The sequence below is a fragment of the Sinocyclocheilus anshuiensis genome, unplaced genomic scaffold, assembly GCF_001515605.1.
Source record: "Sinocyclocheilus anshuiensis isolate Anshui unplaced genomic scaffold, SAMN03320099.WGS_v1.1 scaffold1530, whole genome shotgun sequence".
Lineage (NCBI taxonomy): Eukaryota > Metazoa > Chordata > Actinopteri > Cypriniformes > Cyprinidae > Sinocyclocheilus > Sinocyclocheilus anshuiensis.
Window position 1 is genome coordinate 518,742 of NW_015542493.1, and position 18,221 is coordinate 536,962.

General features: G+C 40.8%; 2 protein-coding genes across 2 annotated transcripts in view; both read right to left on the bottom strand.

Moving 5' to 3' along the window:
• LOC107694110 (sushi, nidogen and EGF-like domain-containing protein 1) overlaps nucleotides 1-5,554 on the bottom strand; it is a 31,984-nt gene extending 26,430 nt beyond the window's left edge. Inside the window, exon 1 of the mRNA XM_016493703.1 lies at nucleotides 5,345-5,554. Coding sequence (XP_016349189.1) covers nucleotides 5,345-5,554 — 210 coding nt within the window. The remainder of the gene's footprint in view (nucleotides 1-5,344) is intronic.
• A 643-nt stretch (nucleotides 5,555-6,197) lies between these two features.
• Nucleotides 6,198-18,221, bottom strand: part of LOC107694109 (rootletin-like) — a 48,061-nt gene continuing 36,037 nt past the window's right edge. The window contains exons 21-37 of the mRNA XM_016493702.1: nucleotides 17,706-17,885; nucleotides 17,390-17,524; nucleotides 16,587-16,730; nucleotides 14,806-15,044; nucleotides 14,328-14,487; nucleotides 13,635-13,802; nucleotides 13,161-13,545; nucleotides 12,805-12,956; nucleotides 11,888-12,008; nucleotides 11,625-11,788; nucleotides 9,807-10,058; nucleotides 9,537-9,725; nucleotides 8,624-8,773; nucleotides 7,392-7,592; nucleotides 6,936-7,067; nucleotides 6,583-6,762; nucleotides 6,198-6,477 (exon numbers count right to left, since the gene is read on the bottom strand). Coding sequence (XP_016349188.1) covers nucleotides 6,394-6,477; nucleotides 6,583-6,762; nucleotides 6,936-7,067; nucleotides 7,392-7,592; nucleotides 8,624-8,773; nucleotides 9,537-9,725; nucleotides 9,807-10,058; nucleotides 11,625-11,788; nucleotides 11,888-12,008; nucleotides 12,805-12,956; nucleotides 13,161-13,545; nucleotides 13,635-13,802; nucleotides 14,328-14,487; nucleotides 14,806-15,044; nucleotides 16,587-16,730; nucleotides 17,390-17,524; nucleotides 17,706-17,885 — 3,036 coding nt within the window. The 3' untranslated portion in view covers nucleotides 6,198-6,393. The remainder of the gene's footprint in view (nucleotides 6,478-6,582; nucleotides 6,763-6,935; nucleotides 7,068-7,391; nucleotides 7,593-8,623; nucleotides 8,774-9,536; nucleotides 9,726-9,806; nucleotides 10,059-11,624; nucleotides 11,789-11,887; nucleotides 12,009-12,804; nucleotides 12,957-13,160; nucleotides 13,546-13,634; nucleotides 13,803-14,327; nucleotides 14,488-14,805; nucleotides 15,045-16,586; nucleotides 16,731-17,389; nucleotides 17,525-17,705; nucleotides 17,886-18,221) is intronic.

Here is an 18,221-nt window from a genome sequence, read left to right on the forward strand (position 1 = left end):
ATTTGCTTAGACATGCCGTCATCATTTACATAATAATTTATGAGTTTTTATTTGTTTCGTTTTCTTTTTGTTCTATTCTTATATTTTTAGGTCTATATGGTGCCACTTCTGTGACCAAGTTATTTTTGGGTTATTCTTCACCGGATATATCACAAGTTTTCATAGGATGGTTTTCTTTGGAGTCATTTTAATACTAAAATAAATGTTCACCTGGGAAAAAGGATGCCAAAACAAATCCCTTCATAAAAAGGTGCCCAAAGTTCAGCTTGGCAAAACATTGAATCTTGACACAGGAACTTTTACTTGCTCTTCCTATTAATTTGAGGGAAAAGCTGAAGTGGATGTGTTTGTATTTTTGACCTTGGCTCCTCTTGCTCCACACCCTTGTGCGGTTGTGGTGGGTTTCTTTATCGTGACTGGCATTCCACAGAATGCCAAACCATGACCCTCTGTATGGCACTGCACTCACTCATATCTTATAATAATATACAAAGATTTTCACTATTCTTGGAAAAATAACTTAAACCCAGTACAGAAAAATTAATTTCAGTGGCTGCCCCTATTGAATTAAGTCCAAATATTAGCTCAAAGCTTAACATAACATATGACTTATCTTGACATAAAGCATTATACGCTAAGCTACCCAGCTCCTAACAAAATCACACATATGTCCTCACACACTTAGCTAATATTTGGGCTACTTAACTGAAGAGGAGGAGGAGGAGAGGAGCAAAGAGGATAGAGAGAGAAAGAGATAAAGAGAAAAATCCCTCAAGGTTGAAGATTCCCTTTTTTATAGTTGCGCAAACATGAAGTGTTGAAGTGCTGAGGATGAGCTTTAGCAGATGTGCTCTCAGTATGCCGTGAAACCTCAAATCTTTCTGTCCCCATCATTTTCCCTCTTCTGCTTTAACTCAACTGTTGGATGAACAATTCTATGCCTAAAACAATTATAAACATCCTTTTTATAGCTTCCCATACAAACAACTTGTTGGGAGGTTTCTTAACTTGAGGTCCCTGAAAATCAGTTATGGTGTTCTGTTCCCCATCAAAACTTACACCAGTTTCATTCAAAATAATTTCAAACTTAAAGCTGCAGTCCGCAAGTTTTGCCTCTTTGTCACCATCTCTGTTTGAAAACCTGCAATTGCAGCTGTTTGCGGAATTATCTTCCTTGCGTGGGTTGTGCGCCGGCATGGCTCCAGCGCCGATGAATCTAATGTTTTGAGTAGAGCCCGACCAATATATCGTTTAGCCGATATTATCGGCCGATATGACCCTGTCGCCGATATATCGGTATTGCCGAATATGCCGCCGATATTAACTTTTTTTTTTACAGAACATATAACGCAGATTAAATGCTTCTGAATGGTGTAATTACTTAGTTTGTCCAGCGCTCCATTTTTTGCTACTGGCGACCCAGGTCAGTGTAGTGTAGAGATGCGCGGATGAGCTCAAACTTCACCTGAGTCCGCTGCTTCAAATTAGATGAGCTCAAACTTCACCTGAGTCCGCTGCTTCAAATTATCTGCCCGCCACCCACCCGCACCTATATTTGATCGTCACATTACAATGATTCTAATTCTTAGTTTTGCATGATGATATGATACGATATACTTTATTGTCCCCTTAGGGGAAATTTTTCTTGGGCTTGATGAATGGATGGTTCATTTTAACAGCAGATTCAGTGACGTTAGAGACTAGAGCTGATCTGCGCTTCACGGCACGCGTCTGAGGCGCACTCACTCACTCAATGCTGGTGTTTACCGGCTGTGCTGCGGCACAGAACTCATGCTTATCACATCAGTCACATCACATTGCGCGTTCTATTTATGACGTGTTGACAGAAGTTGAAATGATTTTCAACGGTCGCTTTGTCGCGTTCTGTTGCAATGCAGACACGGTGTCAGCATAGTTTGTCAGTACAGTCAGTAACGTAGCAGATTGAAAAGTTAGTTGGCCTATCTTTCTGCAGTCCAATAGACGGCAGTGCGGTGGTGGCTCGAGTCTGTTGAATGGTGATTTAACGCTACGTTGTCACGTACTTGGAGAGACTCAATGCTAAGTAAATAAACATCAATGTCCCCATCTTTTACTCTCACAATGAGCTTATCATATTCGTTTGCTACATTAGTAGGGCCCTATGATTTCCGCGATGCAGAAAACATGGACGGAATCGCGGAATCCAGTCATAAAAACGAAATTTACTGTATAACGCGGAATTTCATGGAATTTGTCTTATTTGTGATGAATAAAAAAAAAAATCAGGTCAGTACATATATATATATATATATATATATATAGACTGTGTCTGTGAATATTAAACCGCAAAAAGACGATTTATATACGAATGTCCTGCATGTTCATTGGATTATCAGAAAACACGCAACACAGAGTTTGTGGAAAAAAAATATTATTCATTATTATTATTTATTCATTTTATATGTTTAATCTATATACAGTACCAGTCAAAAGTTTTGACTATACTGCACTATAATATAGCCTACAGATAAAGAATATCGGCCGATACATCGGTATCGGTCTTTTTTTACTCCCTAATATCGGTATCGGCCTCCAAAAATCCCATATCGGTCGGGCTCTAGTTTTGAGGAGTATGTGTGGCTGTCAGTCACCGCACCGGTGTGGATATTTAATGATCTTCGCACTCAGCCTCTTTGTCGCCATCTCTGTTTGAAACCTGCAATTGCAGTTACTTGCAGAATTATCTTCCTTGCGTGGGTTGTGCTCTGGCAAAGCTCCAGCATGGATGAATCTAATGTTTTGAAGTGAATGTGTGGCTGTCAGTCACCACACCGGTGTGGATACTGTACTTAGGAATCACAGATTCTTGCCTACGTCTTGGAATATATGACCCAAATAAGAATTTTCACCGTATATTGTCATCTGAACAAGTTAGGAACAAGTCTGCCACGTTTGTTCTGACCAACTGAGGAAAAAAGCATTACAATAAATCGCGCGACCAATGGTGATTTATTCTAAAGATCGGTTAGCTCATATCACATCAAACCGCGCAAATTATTATTATTGTTATACTTTATTCTCAAATTATTAATGTTAATTTTTAACCAAAGAAAGTTACGGACTGCAGCTTTAATGTTTTTTGCATTTGCTTTGGAAGTCCATGTCATGCTAGCCTTGGATCTTATCCTTCCTGCTCTTCATCCCAGTCATTCATAAGGTTAGTTAATTGAGGGCCTGCGTTGTTTGGCATCCCTAAGACACTTTACAGATGCATCTGGGTTCTGTTAAAGAAAACTTGCCTTTCTTCAATAGAGCAGCTGGACAGGTCCATTGGGAAGACCCTTGAACTTGTTATCTGAGGCTGAAGAAGAGGAGGAAGAGGGAAGGGTGAGGGTAAATGAGGGGAGAGAGGAGAGGTCGCAGCTACATGTGAAATCTCTCAGACCCAAACAAAAGAACAGAATTGTGGAACAAGAAAAAGCACATTTTGGACAATTCTGGGCTGATAACTGGACTGTGGGACTATGCCCATCCCTGGAAGTCCTGGATGGCAAAGAACCGGCTTTCATAAGACTTTCAGTGAGACTCAAATATAGGCAAACAGCGAATTAACAAATCCCCGTTTTTTACAGTAAAAAATACAGTGCTTGAAAGTCATGCTTTAAGCTGAGGCAGAGCTGAGTTTTTTGGGGGTTTAGTTATTATATTATAAATGAAGAGGGAGTGAATGAGAAAAAGTGTGAAAGATGACTGGAGGTGGACAGAAAGAGTAGGTCAGAAAGTTAAACATGCAATAGCAGGCAGTACTGATCCTTCTTTTCGCTTTAGGGAAGCTCTTACAGTAATACGCTGAGACAACTCTCAAGAACCACCTCAAATTGTTTGGTTCAAGAGCTTTTCTGTTTTTTCAAGGCCTGAAGGCTTGGAACGCCTTTCCGGAAGAAATTATCCATGAGCATCTCTCCTTGTGTACTCTCCAAAATCTCACCTGTTCAAAAGCAGCTCTCTTGCGGAAGAGATCAACATGTGGCTATAGCGTGCAATAAAGCTAAAGTGTAATTGATTTTGGTTCAAGCAGCTTGAGTGCAATACAGATATTATGACCACAGTTTTAATTCTGTCGCATGCCTCAATGCACCAGTGACTTGCAAAATCTTACTCCGATCGACCTGCAGTTACCTCCCAGTTTGTACTCGGTGCACCCTTTCTGTGGTTACCACCCATAACTGTACCTTCAGTTGTCTATTGCTTTATCACATTGAGGTAATCTAATTTTAGATCTTCACTGCTATCCGCAGCAGGTCTTATCTTGTCTTCATTTCACATTAATATTTACATTGTGCTCTGAAATATGAGATACCACTCAGGGTGACGCGCAGATGCATCACAAGTTAAACTAGGTTCTGTACACAACCATGCACTATTTCAGCAAGCTGCATTGGCCAGGACGTCTAAGTGACTTCATCACTTTAAAATAGAACCACAATATTGCACCTCAAATTTGTGAGGGCACAGTTGTTTGAATGTCATGTAGTGGCTGGGAGAGAGTTGTATGGCACGTCTGCTCTGTCAGTCGTCCGCTGCATTGGGATTGTGATCTCATTCATCCATTCGCTTGTAGCCCAGTCTGGAAACCTAGCCTCTGTCACCATGGTACCTCGGCCAGGCTGGGCAGGGTGTTGGGGATGGAAAGTTGGTAGTAAAGATGGGTAGAGCAGCATATTTTGGGAGGCAATACGACTGGGATGCTGCATCAAAACAGATGGTGTCGACTTAGGAGGATGGAGCTTCCTCTGCGCTGAGCTTGAAAAGTGTACATGACACAGATCAAAGCCCTGCTCACCCAACCAAACGCAGGACGCAGCTATGCTCAAAGAACCGAGACCTGTCAGAGCACTCGCCACACTTGTTTTCTACCACTGGTTCTACTCATGACAGTCATTCTTCTTGTTTCTTTTATCCCCCTCACTCTCTCAAACCACAGTTTAAGCAGATGTGTTGCAGCAGCAATACCTATATACAGGTGCATCTCAATAAATTAGAATGTTGTGGAAAAGTTCATTTATTTCAGTAATTCAACTCAAATCGTGAAACTCGTGTATTAAATAAATTCAATGCACACAGACCTAATTTATTGAGATGCACCTGTACTGTTATTTCTTCACTAAAAAACATCCAGTAGTTTAGTCACTGTGTGTGGCCATGTGTGACATGTTTAAACTTTGTGGTGCACAGGTTCATTATCCAATCTCAAGCTGTAAAACCTGCCTCTGTTTCCCTCAAAGCTACTGAATGAAATTCTGTATAAAACTGATTCTACTGCACAAGACTCACACATTTCAAACATACAATCTATACTCACATAGAGTCCAGTGTGCCGTTCTCCGAAGAAAGGGAAAGCCACAGAGATCGCTACCAGTCCTGATCCTCCATCATCTTGCTTGATGGTCTGGGAGTCACCCTCATCCAGGCCAAATGGGTAGAACTCCTCCAGTGGTACAGCCGGCTCCACGCCATGAAGCAAAATAAGAAGCATGCACATGGAGAGCGACAGTCTCCTCAGCCACCCCATGACCTTGTCTGCACAGGGATGGACAGGAGAGGACTAAGATCCAGGACACTCAGAAAGGGCAACAAGACAACTCTAAACCCCAGTGTCAAATGCTCAACCAATGATCCTCCTTGTCTTTCTTCTCCGTTTCTGTAATTTTCCTCTTTTGGGTTCTAATTCCACCCTTTGTTTCCTCTCAGATCTTCTCTCAGCCCTGGTGCTTGGGCTGTTGGTCTATAACAAGGGGGTAGATTCCTTGCATTCTGTGTGCTGCTGGGTGCTCAAGAGCTGCTGTGCTCCGTGCCGCTCACTGAAATGAACAGAGTGAGAGAGAGAAAAAAGGAGAGGGAGCAGAGTGATTCGGCTCTTTTTTTTTTTTTTTTTTTACAATCCAGTGCCTTGGTCCCTGATGGTTAGTTTAGAAATATCCTCAATAAAACCTCTATTCTGCCTGCCAAAGGAGTTCTTTCAGACCCAGCCCCACCCCTCCAGGGATTCACTACCTTGCATTAGAACACTCATCCAATAGCTGAGGAGAAACCGGTAACTGGATAAGCACTGGGTGGAGCTATGGTAATCAAAGGGCTGCTTTAAATGATTACTTAAAGTATTTGTGCAAATGTACTCCAACAATTCTCCCTGAGACCAGTGATTTTGTGTGTTTTTAAATCTAAAGTATGTGTGTGAAATGTGTGTGTGTGTGTGTGTGTGTGTGTGACATTTCATTATGCATAAGTCCATTCATGTTAGCACAGGCCCGGTTTCATTGGTTATAGGCCTTTGAGAGACTACAAATATGTTTGGTAACAAAAAGCTGTCAGTTGGTCACCATGGGCTGAATTCCCAAACCACTACAGTTTTTAGAGCCCCAATCTCATCATCTGCTTCATATACGCTTGCCTCCTCTTCATCTCCTGCTCCAACTGTTCTTTCAGTGTGCAAACCTGAGAAACACAGAACTGTCAAGTTTTCATTAAAGGCGTCTTACTATTGAAAGTGATGTAAATGTCACTATTACAATATATCAAATTTTTATAGCTTTCTTAAACCTGTTCCTCCAAGCAGTGGACCCTCTGGCGGTGAGCTTTCTCTCGAGCCTCCAGTGCTCTCTCTGCCTGCTGCTGGGAGTCCCTCATCCGCTCGGTCTCCAGGTCCAGCTCTTGCCTGTGGCGAGCCGTCACTTCCAGGAGCCTCTGGGAGTGAGTCTGCTCCAAGATAGAGATCTGTGACTGCAGAGACAACACATAGCATCCTGTCACAGACCAATCCAATACAAAAACAATAAGAGCTGGAAAAACTAACATGACACATGACCAATTATGATCAGATTTCAAAAGGCGAGAGTACTAGATGCTGATCCATGTATTATGAACTTCTTAATATTCGTAAGTATGTCTATCACCTGTAGCGTGTGAATTTCGGCCTGTGTCTCGCTTAAATCTTGCTCTAGATTTCGGATCTTTTGTTCTTGCTGTTCTCTCTCACGCTCAGCATGCAATACCTCTGCCTCCTTCCTTTGGCGATTTTTTTCTACCTGCACACAGCACGTGCATGCACACAAAATGTTTTAAGGATAGAAATCTGGTGTGAGATACTGTCACATGCTGTATATTTATGTAGGAGGATCATTTTAAGTTTCACAAGATTGACAAATTATTAGCAAACACACACAAACACTCCAAAACAAACCCTCATGCAAACTTACCTCAACCAATAATACTAAGAATAGTTAAGGGTACAGACAAGGCACTATTATTAGTTTGCACAAATTAAACATCACAGTCAATGACATAAACAATAAACTATTTGAAAGTCATTATGTTTGGCTGTGCATGCTATTTATAACAGAATGATGTACCTTCTCCAGGATATGCTTTAGAGAGGACCTGTCTTTTTCCAGACGGAGCAGTGTCCTCTCCAGCTCAGCTTTCTCTCCCTGCAGCCGATGTGCAGTGGTCTGCAGGGTAGCCACCTGCTCCTGAAGCTGATCCTTTTCTCCGTGCAAGAGTGCATAGCTCTCTTGCACCTCCTGCTTAGCCTGTTGCCTCTGTCTCACAGCCTAGTGAATTAGAAGAGATGTAGAATAGACACCATCTACGTGACTGTCCAGAACTGGTGTAAATAAACATGGTTTTCTGGACTAGTATGTTTCATGTCTGGGGCAGAAACTCAGATTAACAAAAAAGAGACAGCTTTGACTGTATTTGTGTCTGGTTAAGATATGGTGTCATGTGCAAGAGTTCAAGAACCTTGAATTTCGCTCAACTGACAATAACAAAAATTTCTTTGTCAGTTTATCATGGTGATGATGGTGTAGTTGGTTATATTTTATTTGGTTCCATTTTATTTTTAATTTTGTGTTTTTACAGACACTGAGAGTGACAGACAGAGAAAAAGGGTGCATATTGCTCTCAGTACAGAACCCCTTGCAAACATTTCCACCCTATATCGCTTGAAATGCAAAACGTTCCAGGATTTGTTTGATGTATGTACCTCCAAGGACCAAATTATTTTAACAAGATCACCCAAAAATGAAAATCCTGTCATCAGTTACTCACCTTCATGTCATTACAAACCCATAAGATTTTGATTCATCTTCAAAACACATGAAGATAAATATGGTAAACAGAAGCTGAGCCATACTTGAACTAGATACATATTATACAAACCTAGATACATACATTACAATGAGGTTTGTTTTCGTGTGTCAAGCATGCACATTTGAGTTTCCAATTGCTATATTTGACATGCTCTATGTATTTGGCGTTGATCAATGTTTATATGTGAATAAAAGCATAAATAAAATCTATTCATATAAAGCAATCATGTCTCTTCAGAATACGTACATTAAACCACTTGATTCATGTGGACTTTATTTCTTATCTCTTTATAAACTTTTCTAAGCACCAAGTTTTGGTGTAGTGATCTTTCGATGGAAGGACAGGAATCTCTTCGAAGATGAAGATGAACAAAAGTCTTACGGGTTTGGAGCGACATGAGGGTGAGTAAATGATCACAAAATTTTCATTTTGGATGAACTAACCCTTTAAAACACTGTGTAAACTGTAAGAGTGCATGTGTGTGCGTAACCTCCTGCAGGCCTCGTGTCTGTTTGTCCAGTTCAGAGACCCTGAGTTCAGACTCTTCCTGGCTTCTCTGCAGGATCTGTAGTCTCTCACTCAAGCCATGATTTTGCTTCCTACTGTTTGTCAGAGCCTCCCGTGTCTTATCCAACCTTTCCTGTGCACATATAACACACACAGACAAGTATGAACAGGCATCAATCCACACATGCATAGTCACACACCCACATCCAGTTTTAATGAGGAGGCTGTTCTTCTCCTCACTACTACCAGTGTCCTGCCTTTTTCCCCTTTTTCCCCACTCTTTCCCAACTCTCGGATCACTTTTTATTGGCATGAGCTGGCAGGTCTCAAGCAAACTGAAAAAGATTTACACTGAGGCCGCAGTGTTTTTGTTTGTACAGCATCTTTAAAACAGACTCATACTAAGCCTTAAAGGCCCTCCAGAGGAGCTGGAGAAAATTAATGAGTTCAGTCAAGCATTTTAATGCACCGTCATCCAGCACCTTCAGGGAACAGGCGGCAGCAAACGTAAATACAAAAAAAAAAAAATCAAAATCTGGAAACATTATGAAACCACAGAATAATTCACTTCACATTGTGGCCATGCTAGTAAGATGATCTGTTAGGTTTTAATTAAATCTGTACATGAACTTGAGGTGAATTGAGATCAAAACGGATTGTGGCTGAACCACAATGAACTTAATAAGGTTGTTTGATGAAGAAAAATGATTGACAGTGTTTTAATAATGCCTCAATAGAGAATTTGCTTAAACATGTTTGAAGTTCCATCTAGTTCATATGTTTAAGCTGGTCTTCTGTCTTACTGTTGTAGGACTTGTATACTGTTAGTAATATAGTCAGTTAACTGCTAGTAAGGCAAACTGCAAACTTATGCAAGCTATAAAACTCATGCTAACCTGCAGCATCTTCCGGTCATGTTCACTGGCTGTGAGAGCTCGCTGCAGCTGCGCAGCCTGTTCCTGTGCTGCTCCTGTAGCAGCATTGCTCTCAGTCAAGGATGCAGCCATGGACTGCAGTTGCTCCCTTAACTGGCTCTCCTGCAGTTGTGTGTGATCCAAGGCAGTTGTCAACCTCTCACCCTCAACCTACAATGGAACAACAGTGCTGCATTATATTACTCAAACATGACTGATGTCCTTTTAGACGCAGCACAAATCTACACACACCTTCAGGAGGGCAGCACGCTCTTCACTGTCTCCCAGTTCTCTGCGGAGGTTGCTGAGGCGTTCCTGCAGTGAGCTGACCTCCGACTCGGTCTCTGTTGCTCGGAGGTGGGCACGCTGCAGCTCTCCCTCCAACCCCCGGCGTGCGAGTTCCAGCCTGGCAGCTCGAGCTTCCGCGGCCTCACAGGTCTCCTTCATACGGCGGCGCTCAGCCTCCAGACTTTCCTCAGAGGCCTGGGAGCGCTCCAGCTTCTCCTGAATACAACAGTATATTTATACTGATAATGTGACTACTGGAGGTGCAACTCATCAAAGATTTTTATTGTGGACACTTGATAATTCCTGATTATTGTATCTGACTATGGTGCTGGGAGAGAAAGTTGGTGCACCACTTGGATTCCAGAAGTAAAAATCCCATTGAATGTTGTCATAGTGTTGGGGGTAACACATTACAAGTAATGCAAGTTGCGTAATCAAATTACTTTAAGTAACTAGTAAAGTAACACATGACTTTTTTAATTTAGAATGAAGTATCTGAGTTACTTTTTGAAATAAGTAATGCCAGATACTTTGTTTCCCATGTCTTGACTGACAGCTCTCATGTTGCCATGTTGAGAGAAATCAGGAGTAAGTGCAGAGGCATTGTGCTGACTGTGTGAACATGATGCTTACTGTAGTTCTAGACTAAATATGAACATGCATTTACTCATGTCGCCTGCACAAAAACAGATTCAGTATTCCTCAAAATGAAGAAAAAGCCAAATGCAAACTCAGAATATTATACAAACCTGCAATAATTAAATATATTAAATAAGACAAATATAATTTATGTATTTAATCCCATTTTATTAACCAATGTCTTTGCTACTGACCTTCGATGATCCAATTCAACCATACTAAGTAAAAATGTTTCATTTTTGTTATTGCTGAATAGTGTTGAACTTTCTTCTCTTGCGTTATATTCTTCATGCAATTTGTTTGAGCTGCGCCCTCTACTGTACAGACATGAATTTACATTTCACTTTTGTGCAACTTTTTATATTAAAAACAAACAAGCAAGCCCTGCCCAGATTTAAAAAGTAACTCATTACTTTCCATAAAAAGTAAATAAGTAACGTAATTGGTTACTTTTTTAGGGAGTAACGCAACATTGTAATGCATAACTTTATTTTAACTTTAAGTAATTTTCCCCAACACTGGTGATAGTGGAGTAGAAAAACTTTTTTTCCCATAGATTTTTAACATTTAAAAAAACAATTCCCACAGATTTTTACACTTACATTTTTCAAGACAGACCTACAGCACCATGAGTTTAGTGTGTTCTTCTTTTAAAAATTAATTTATAGAGATAGTTCAACCAAAAATGAAAATTCCATCATTAATTACTCGCCCTCATGTCGTTCCAAACCCAAGACCTTCACTCATCTTCGGAACACAAATGAAGATATTTTTGATGAAGTCCGAGAGCTTTCTCACCCTGCATAGACCGCAACAGAACTACCACGTTCAAGGCCCAGAAAGGTAGTAAGGACATTGTTAAAATAGTCCATGTGACATCAGTGGTTCAACCGTAATTTTATGAAACTACAAGAATACTTTTTGTGCGCAAAGAAAACAAAAATAATGACTTATTAATTTGTGGTCCGAAGATGAACGAAGGTATTACAGGTTTGGAACGACATGAGGGTGAGTAATTAATTACATAATTTTCATTTTTGAGTGAACTAACCCTTTATCTCCTGTCTTGAAAAGTGGCCGATCACTGTTGCACTCAACTATGTAAACCCTCTTTGTGTTAGTGTAGAATGTATGAGTGTTAACCTTCAGTGCTTTGGCTTCTGCCTCAGTTATCTGTTGGCTGTTCTTCATTTTGGCCAACTCTTCACTCATAATCCTATTCTGTAATTCCCCATGCTGAACCGCCTCATCCCGTAAGGCGAGTGATGCTTGTGTCCCCTCTAAATACTTAGCCAGCTCACGCTTTCCTGGCAAACATACACACACATGATAATCAAAAACAGAGCCGCAAACTGGTCATCACTAAGTAGCATGTACCCAAGTATCAGGCTAGAATTCACTCTTACCCTCCTCCAGCTCTCTGATAGATTGTTTCAGCATCTGTATACGTGTGTTGCCTCTTTCCTGACTGGCTTGCAGGCTTTCTACCTGCTTGCTGAGGCTGTTCACCTGTGCTTGGGCCTCATCCTACAGTCACACATTCAGACAGAAAAAGAAGGATGTTCATGTTCTTATGCTTATTGTTATTGATACACCTTGTTTTGTTTCAGATCCTCCATTTGTCTGTCCCTCACTTTTTCTTTTACTGTGGAAACTAGTTTTGTCCATGGCATAAATGGTCATGTTCGAAACAAAAACATTTCTAAGGTCAAATCCTACAAATCTTGGGGAAGTGGAAATGTATACTATGTTATCTAGTTTGTTTTTATGTTTTAAATAGTTTATCCAAAAAATGTGTTCAAAACCTGTAGGCTTTGTCTTCTGTGGAACAAAAAATAAGAAACTGTGAAGAATGTACTAGTTATTCTTCAATGTAGTTACAATGAATGGATACAGAAGCTTTCAAGGTTCAAAAGAATGCAAAACAACTATAAAATATCATAAATACAGGCCAATTTTATGTGAGCTTTTTGTGAACAACAGACCAAAATTTAAGCCATTATTCACTGAAAATCTTGACTTCCACCCTAGCTCTCCTTGGCATGTTCATACGAGTTCATAAAATACCAGCATTGCCGAATTATTGAACAAATCATTCTTTTATGTTGGATCTTTTCAAAGAATTGGTTGATCCAGTTCACAAAAACAACCTGAATGATTAATTCACAAATCAGACTGATTTGTGTTCTACTCAGTTCTGAGTCAATAATTCAGGCGCAGCAGTTAACAGTTCACGGAAGGAGAAGTCTAGCATAATTATACAAGTATAGCTGGGTGGACTATTTTTATGATGCCTTTGTGGCAATGTAGAGGTGTCAGGTACCCGCTCTCTCTGTGTGTCCCTGAGCTCTTGCTGGAAGTTACGTAGCAACATGTGAACTGAGTCCAAATCCAATTCTCCATCTTCTCCGTGGGAGGGGGACAAAGAACACACCAGCAATCCACTTACCCCAGGCTCATCTGACATGGGTTCACCTGAGGGTTTACACAGAGTATTTCATTTGATTCTTCTCACAACTAACATAGAATACCATGTAAGTTAGAGCAGAACATTGTTTAATAACCTTTAGATTTTAAGAAAAGAATCCTTTGTAATATAAGAGTGGGGATCTTCTTCTTGACCTTTAACTAACCTTTGCTACAGAGACCCGATTCATTATTGGACTGAGAATGCATTACCTTTCACAGGTGATCGAGTTCTCCATGGTGAGGGACTCCGTCTGCATTCCCCGGGTGCGGGCGAACGTCTTCCACGTCCGCTTCCAAGTGTACGTCTCAGGGTAGAACTGAGAACATTCAACCTGTGCTCAAGATCTCTCCGTATGGTGTCATTCTGTCCCAGCTGCTGTTCCAGCCCTTGGGCCCGGGCCTCTGCTAGACTCACCTTCAGCCCAAGCTCCCTGAGCTGGGCCTGGGCTTCCTGCAGTGCCCCCTCCAAGCAAACAACCTCCTCACGCTGCTTCACTTGGCTCTCCTGAAGATTGGCATCCTGTTGTTGCTGCAACTCTTTCACCTGGCGCTGCACTTCTTCCAGTTCTGCTACACGCCGCTGCAAGCCTGCAGCCTTTTCACACACAGACCAGTTCCAACAGTTTAAGTTTGTTACTGCATGTGTGTGTGGATTCTGTATTTATGCCAGTGTGTTTGTTGTACCTCCTTCAGAGCTGCCTCTCTGCCAGCATCACTTTCCAGTACTCTTTGTCTGAGAGTAAAGGTCTCCTTTCTCATTTCCTCCTCTCTATGCTCTTCCTGGGTCAGTCTGATCTGCATGTCACTCAACTCTTGCCCTTGTTGAGTGCACTGACCCTCTAATGTCTTCACCTGCTCAGACACATGCTTTTTTATTTTATAAAAAACGGTTGCACTGTATACAAAAATCTAGACAGCTGAATTTCATGAGAAAGAGGATGCACTGTAGACCTGGTAATACAACATTTTGTTCCATTGTATATGCATGTATAAGTAGACTAACAACAAATTAACCTGAAAAATGCTGACATGCTGATATTTAGAATAATGTTAAGGCACTGACTATAAAAGGAAAACTGGTCATACTTTATTTTAAGGTCCAATTCTCGCTATTAACAAACCATTAACTATGACTTTTGCTTCAATAAACTCCTAATTTGTTGCTTATTAATAGTTAGTATGGTAGTTATTAAGTTTAGGTATTGGGTAGAATTAGGGACGTAGAATATTGTCATGCAGAATATATGTCCTTTGTAAGTACTAATAAACAGCCAATATGTTAATAATAGGCATGCTAATAAGCAACTAGTTAATAGTCAGAATTGGTCCCTATACTAAATTGTTACCAAAAAACGTTAGATTTTTTTGGGCCCTGACCTGTCTGCGCAGTTCCTGCAGTTCCCTGCGTGCCTGCAAGCGAGATTTCTCAAGTTCACGCATGTTGGTTCTCAGCTTCAGCACCTCCTGCTGGAGGGAGGATTTACATTCTTCTAAAACTGCCAGCCTCTGGTCCTTTTCTTCTCCCACTCGCTTCAAACTGATAAAAAAGAAAAACAAGGACAATTAATACATTTTTAATGAAGCTAATTCCTTGTTCCATAAAGAAACTGAGCCTTACAAGGAATGTTCGACATCCCAAAAAGACATTTGTACTCCTTTGCTGATATATAAGTTACACTATATAGTTACACTACTATTTTAGAGTACTATTGTTTTAGAGGAAATCCCTATGTTTTTGTTAATGCTCACTTAAAATCACATCTCAATGATGATCTGTTGTTATAGCCAAGCTAACAGGGAACATGTATGTAATACAAAAGATATCAACATTTCAAACAAGTCCAATATGCTAAACCTGTTGTTTTCAAACTCGGCTCTCTTCACAGCTGTTCGGAGTTCATGATTGGAAGTCTGGATGGCCTCTTTCTCTCTCACAACATCTCCTAAAGCTCTCTTCAGTTCCATGCCCTCACGCCGCTGGGCGTCCCTGTCCTGCAAACACTCCCTCAGCTCTCGGTGGGCCTCGATCAGTTCCTTACGGCCAGAGTCCCTGCTCTCCTCCACCTCACTCAGTTCCCTTCTCAAACGCTCCACCTGAAAGAGACAGAGATGAGAGGGAAAGATTAAATGAAGCCATATGATTCTGTATATACAAGAGGAGAGATGGGTCATGGTTTGAGTGCAATGGTGTAACTTTATCTATCTAAAATAAAGTCCATTTAAATCACTCAAGTGTGGTGATGACACCACAGAGGGAGTGAAGATTTCTAGCAGTCATATTCCTTACGTGGCACTGTTTTGCTGAGGACAATTCAACTTCATTTTCCATGAGATGAATGAAATGGAAACACAGCCTATTTAGTAAAATTCCACTGCCTTGTTCCATTCAGCTTCTCAAAGCATATGAGCATCAGACTCATCCAAAGAGTTCTGCCCTCCTTTCAACGCCGGATTTCAGGGCACATTCTCGTTTGCACTTAAAAATGTGTTTTAAGTGCATGTGAAATGGTTCAAATTTTCAAAAGCTTTCATCAGATATGCTCAGGGTGAAACTCCTCGCCCATGTAGACACACAGGAATATGACCCACATTCTGGTAATTGCTTGGCTACAGCTAATCATTTTACGGTGCATTTTTTCCCCAAAATGCAGCCAGAATGCAGAGAGAGAGGGAGAAGAAAAACAGAAAGACAGGACAGGCTCCAAAGACTGCCACACACAGCAGAGCAGCGATGATGAGAAACATCAGCAGTGCGTACAAGCTTGTGTAGATGCTGCTGTGTTAAAGAGAAATATGTGTGTGTGTGTGTGTGTGTGTGTGTTTAAGTTCAGCGGCCACACAAGGTTTTCTTCTCATAAATCTTAATGTAAAAGAAATAAGCCCATGCCAAGCCCACTCTGGTTTAATTGTTGGGTTAGAGAAGACCTCTGTTTAAGAGTTGGGGGCGGTGTTTCCATAGAGATGACTTTAATTACAGAACAGGAAAAATAAACTTCTGAGCACCTGCTTATTTGTGACTGCAACTTTTCCTTTTCATATCATAGAGAGAGCCTTCGCTTTTCACTCCCCTGCTGGCTTTTATCGTTCCCTCTCACCACTGGTAGTTTGTCATTGTCTGAACAGGGCAAGCTGGAGGAGGTTTAGTGAAAATAATCAAACAGGAGGAGAGAATCCATCTTAGTGAGTAGACAGCTTCACCTAGAGATTAAGTTCTCATCATAGCCTGGGGATAGATTGTTCAAACAACTAAATCTGTGGCCTGAGGTATATGCAGAGGTCAATTCCAAAGGTTGACCTTGAGCCTGAAAGGTAGAAGTGTACACGCACGGATACAAGCACAAATATCAAACTGGTGGCACCTGGAGCATGCTCAATACACATTAACCAGAGCCAAGTTCAACATAAGTGTGTGCTAAATGGCGCTCCCCAAGACTGCACCTGGTAGGTACAAGTTGGACTCCAACAGGCCTTATGTTGCCTCACGGCCCAACATAAACTTATATGACGTTGGTTATTTGGCACTGGCACAAACACAATTTTTACTGCTCTCCTGGGCTATAGGTTTTTTTGTGTTCTAGATGATAAATTTGTTTCTGTGACTGAACAACTGGAATGTAAAGTCTCGGGTTGTGTGACCTCTTGCTGAGACTCCTGCCTCTGCAGAGAAAGCTCTCTGATCTGGTCATTTAAGCTGCGCTCCGAAACTTCACGGGAACTCAGAGACTCCTCGAAACGAGACCGAAGGTCTTGAAGCTCTGCCTGCAACCCTAAAACTGTGTCCTACAGAGAGAGAGGGAGAGACAAAAATGAATACAATAATGTGATGCATGAAATTAGGGCTGTCACTGTGATTACTATATTTACCCAGGATCATTTTTCTGTAGTTAACATTGTCCTTTTAAAGCAAAGACTTTTTAAAATGTATTTATTCAAAATAGTACAGAATTTTAATATTTGCAATATATATATAGATATTTTTCTTACTTTTTTTTTGCCATAACATGAAAATAATTATAATCTTATCATATCAGACAGAATTCTGACATACTCTATCATTTTTTCAAAATGCATTAAAAAAACAATGGATGAGAATTTCAAATCACAAATAATGAAATAATGTTCCATGCACATTATGAACTTACATATTCTTACAACTTTGTTTAATTCACTCTTCAATGATTCAATTCCACCACACAGAAATGCAAATGGACAATAAACTGTTTATTTTCATAATTTACTGAGAAACACATTCTCCACTATGGAACAGTGTGTGAATGTGTTCTTAAGCTCAAAACAGATTGTAGATTTTAATATCAAATTTAATGAATGTGTTTAAAAATGAATGCACAATTAATCTTCATACATTAATATGATAACTTTGCAGCCCTAATCTAATAAAGACAAAACATGATCCACAGACATATTTGGATTTATTATACTTTGTCCTGCTCCTGTTTTCTCAGGAAGTCTCTACGCATACGATCCTTTTCAAGGGCAGCTGTCTCTATGTCACGCTCGAGGGTAATTATGCGCTCAGTAAGAGTAGCCTTCTCTGCCTCCTTCTCAGACAGAACCTGCCAATCAAGAACAGTCAAAGCGGTAGAACCAACATACAGTGATGCCATCTGCCCCATGTTCTGACTGCAGATGGTTTAAGGCTATACAGGGCAACTGACATCCCTTTTGATCAGATTGAAAGGAAGTTTTCAAAAGGTTTTGATTGTGTTCCTCTGAGACACAAATACACACACACACCTGCTGTTTATGGCTTTCGGCCTGCAGCAGGGATTCTGTACAGTGCTGCTGCAGCTTGGCCAGTTCTTCCTGCAGCTGTTGCTGAACTCTGCGACTCTGCATGCGCAGCTCCTCGCACTCAGCCCGCAGCTGCGACTCTGCCTGCTCCCTCTGTGCACACAACTCCGCACGCATGCGCTCCTGAGACACACAAGACAGGTGCATGTGTTATAAGCATCCAAATACTCTCTTGAACCACAGGAGAGTTTTACAGTTTATGGTTATTGCATTTCAATTGCATCTTCTGCCAGAATTTCTCTGATAGTCCTAAATCTATGGCAGTATACATGTCAAAAAATAAACACACAATGAATACTGAGCTGTGTTGCATGCTGGGTATAGCAATTCACTCTATGGCAATTTGTTCCAGCCACTTCCAGTTATTTTAACTATACAAAACTGTAACTGTTATGCTGCTTGATGTTGCAATCTGTTATTTGTCATCATAATATTTTAATTATTATCATATTGAAAACA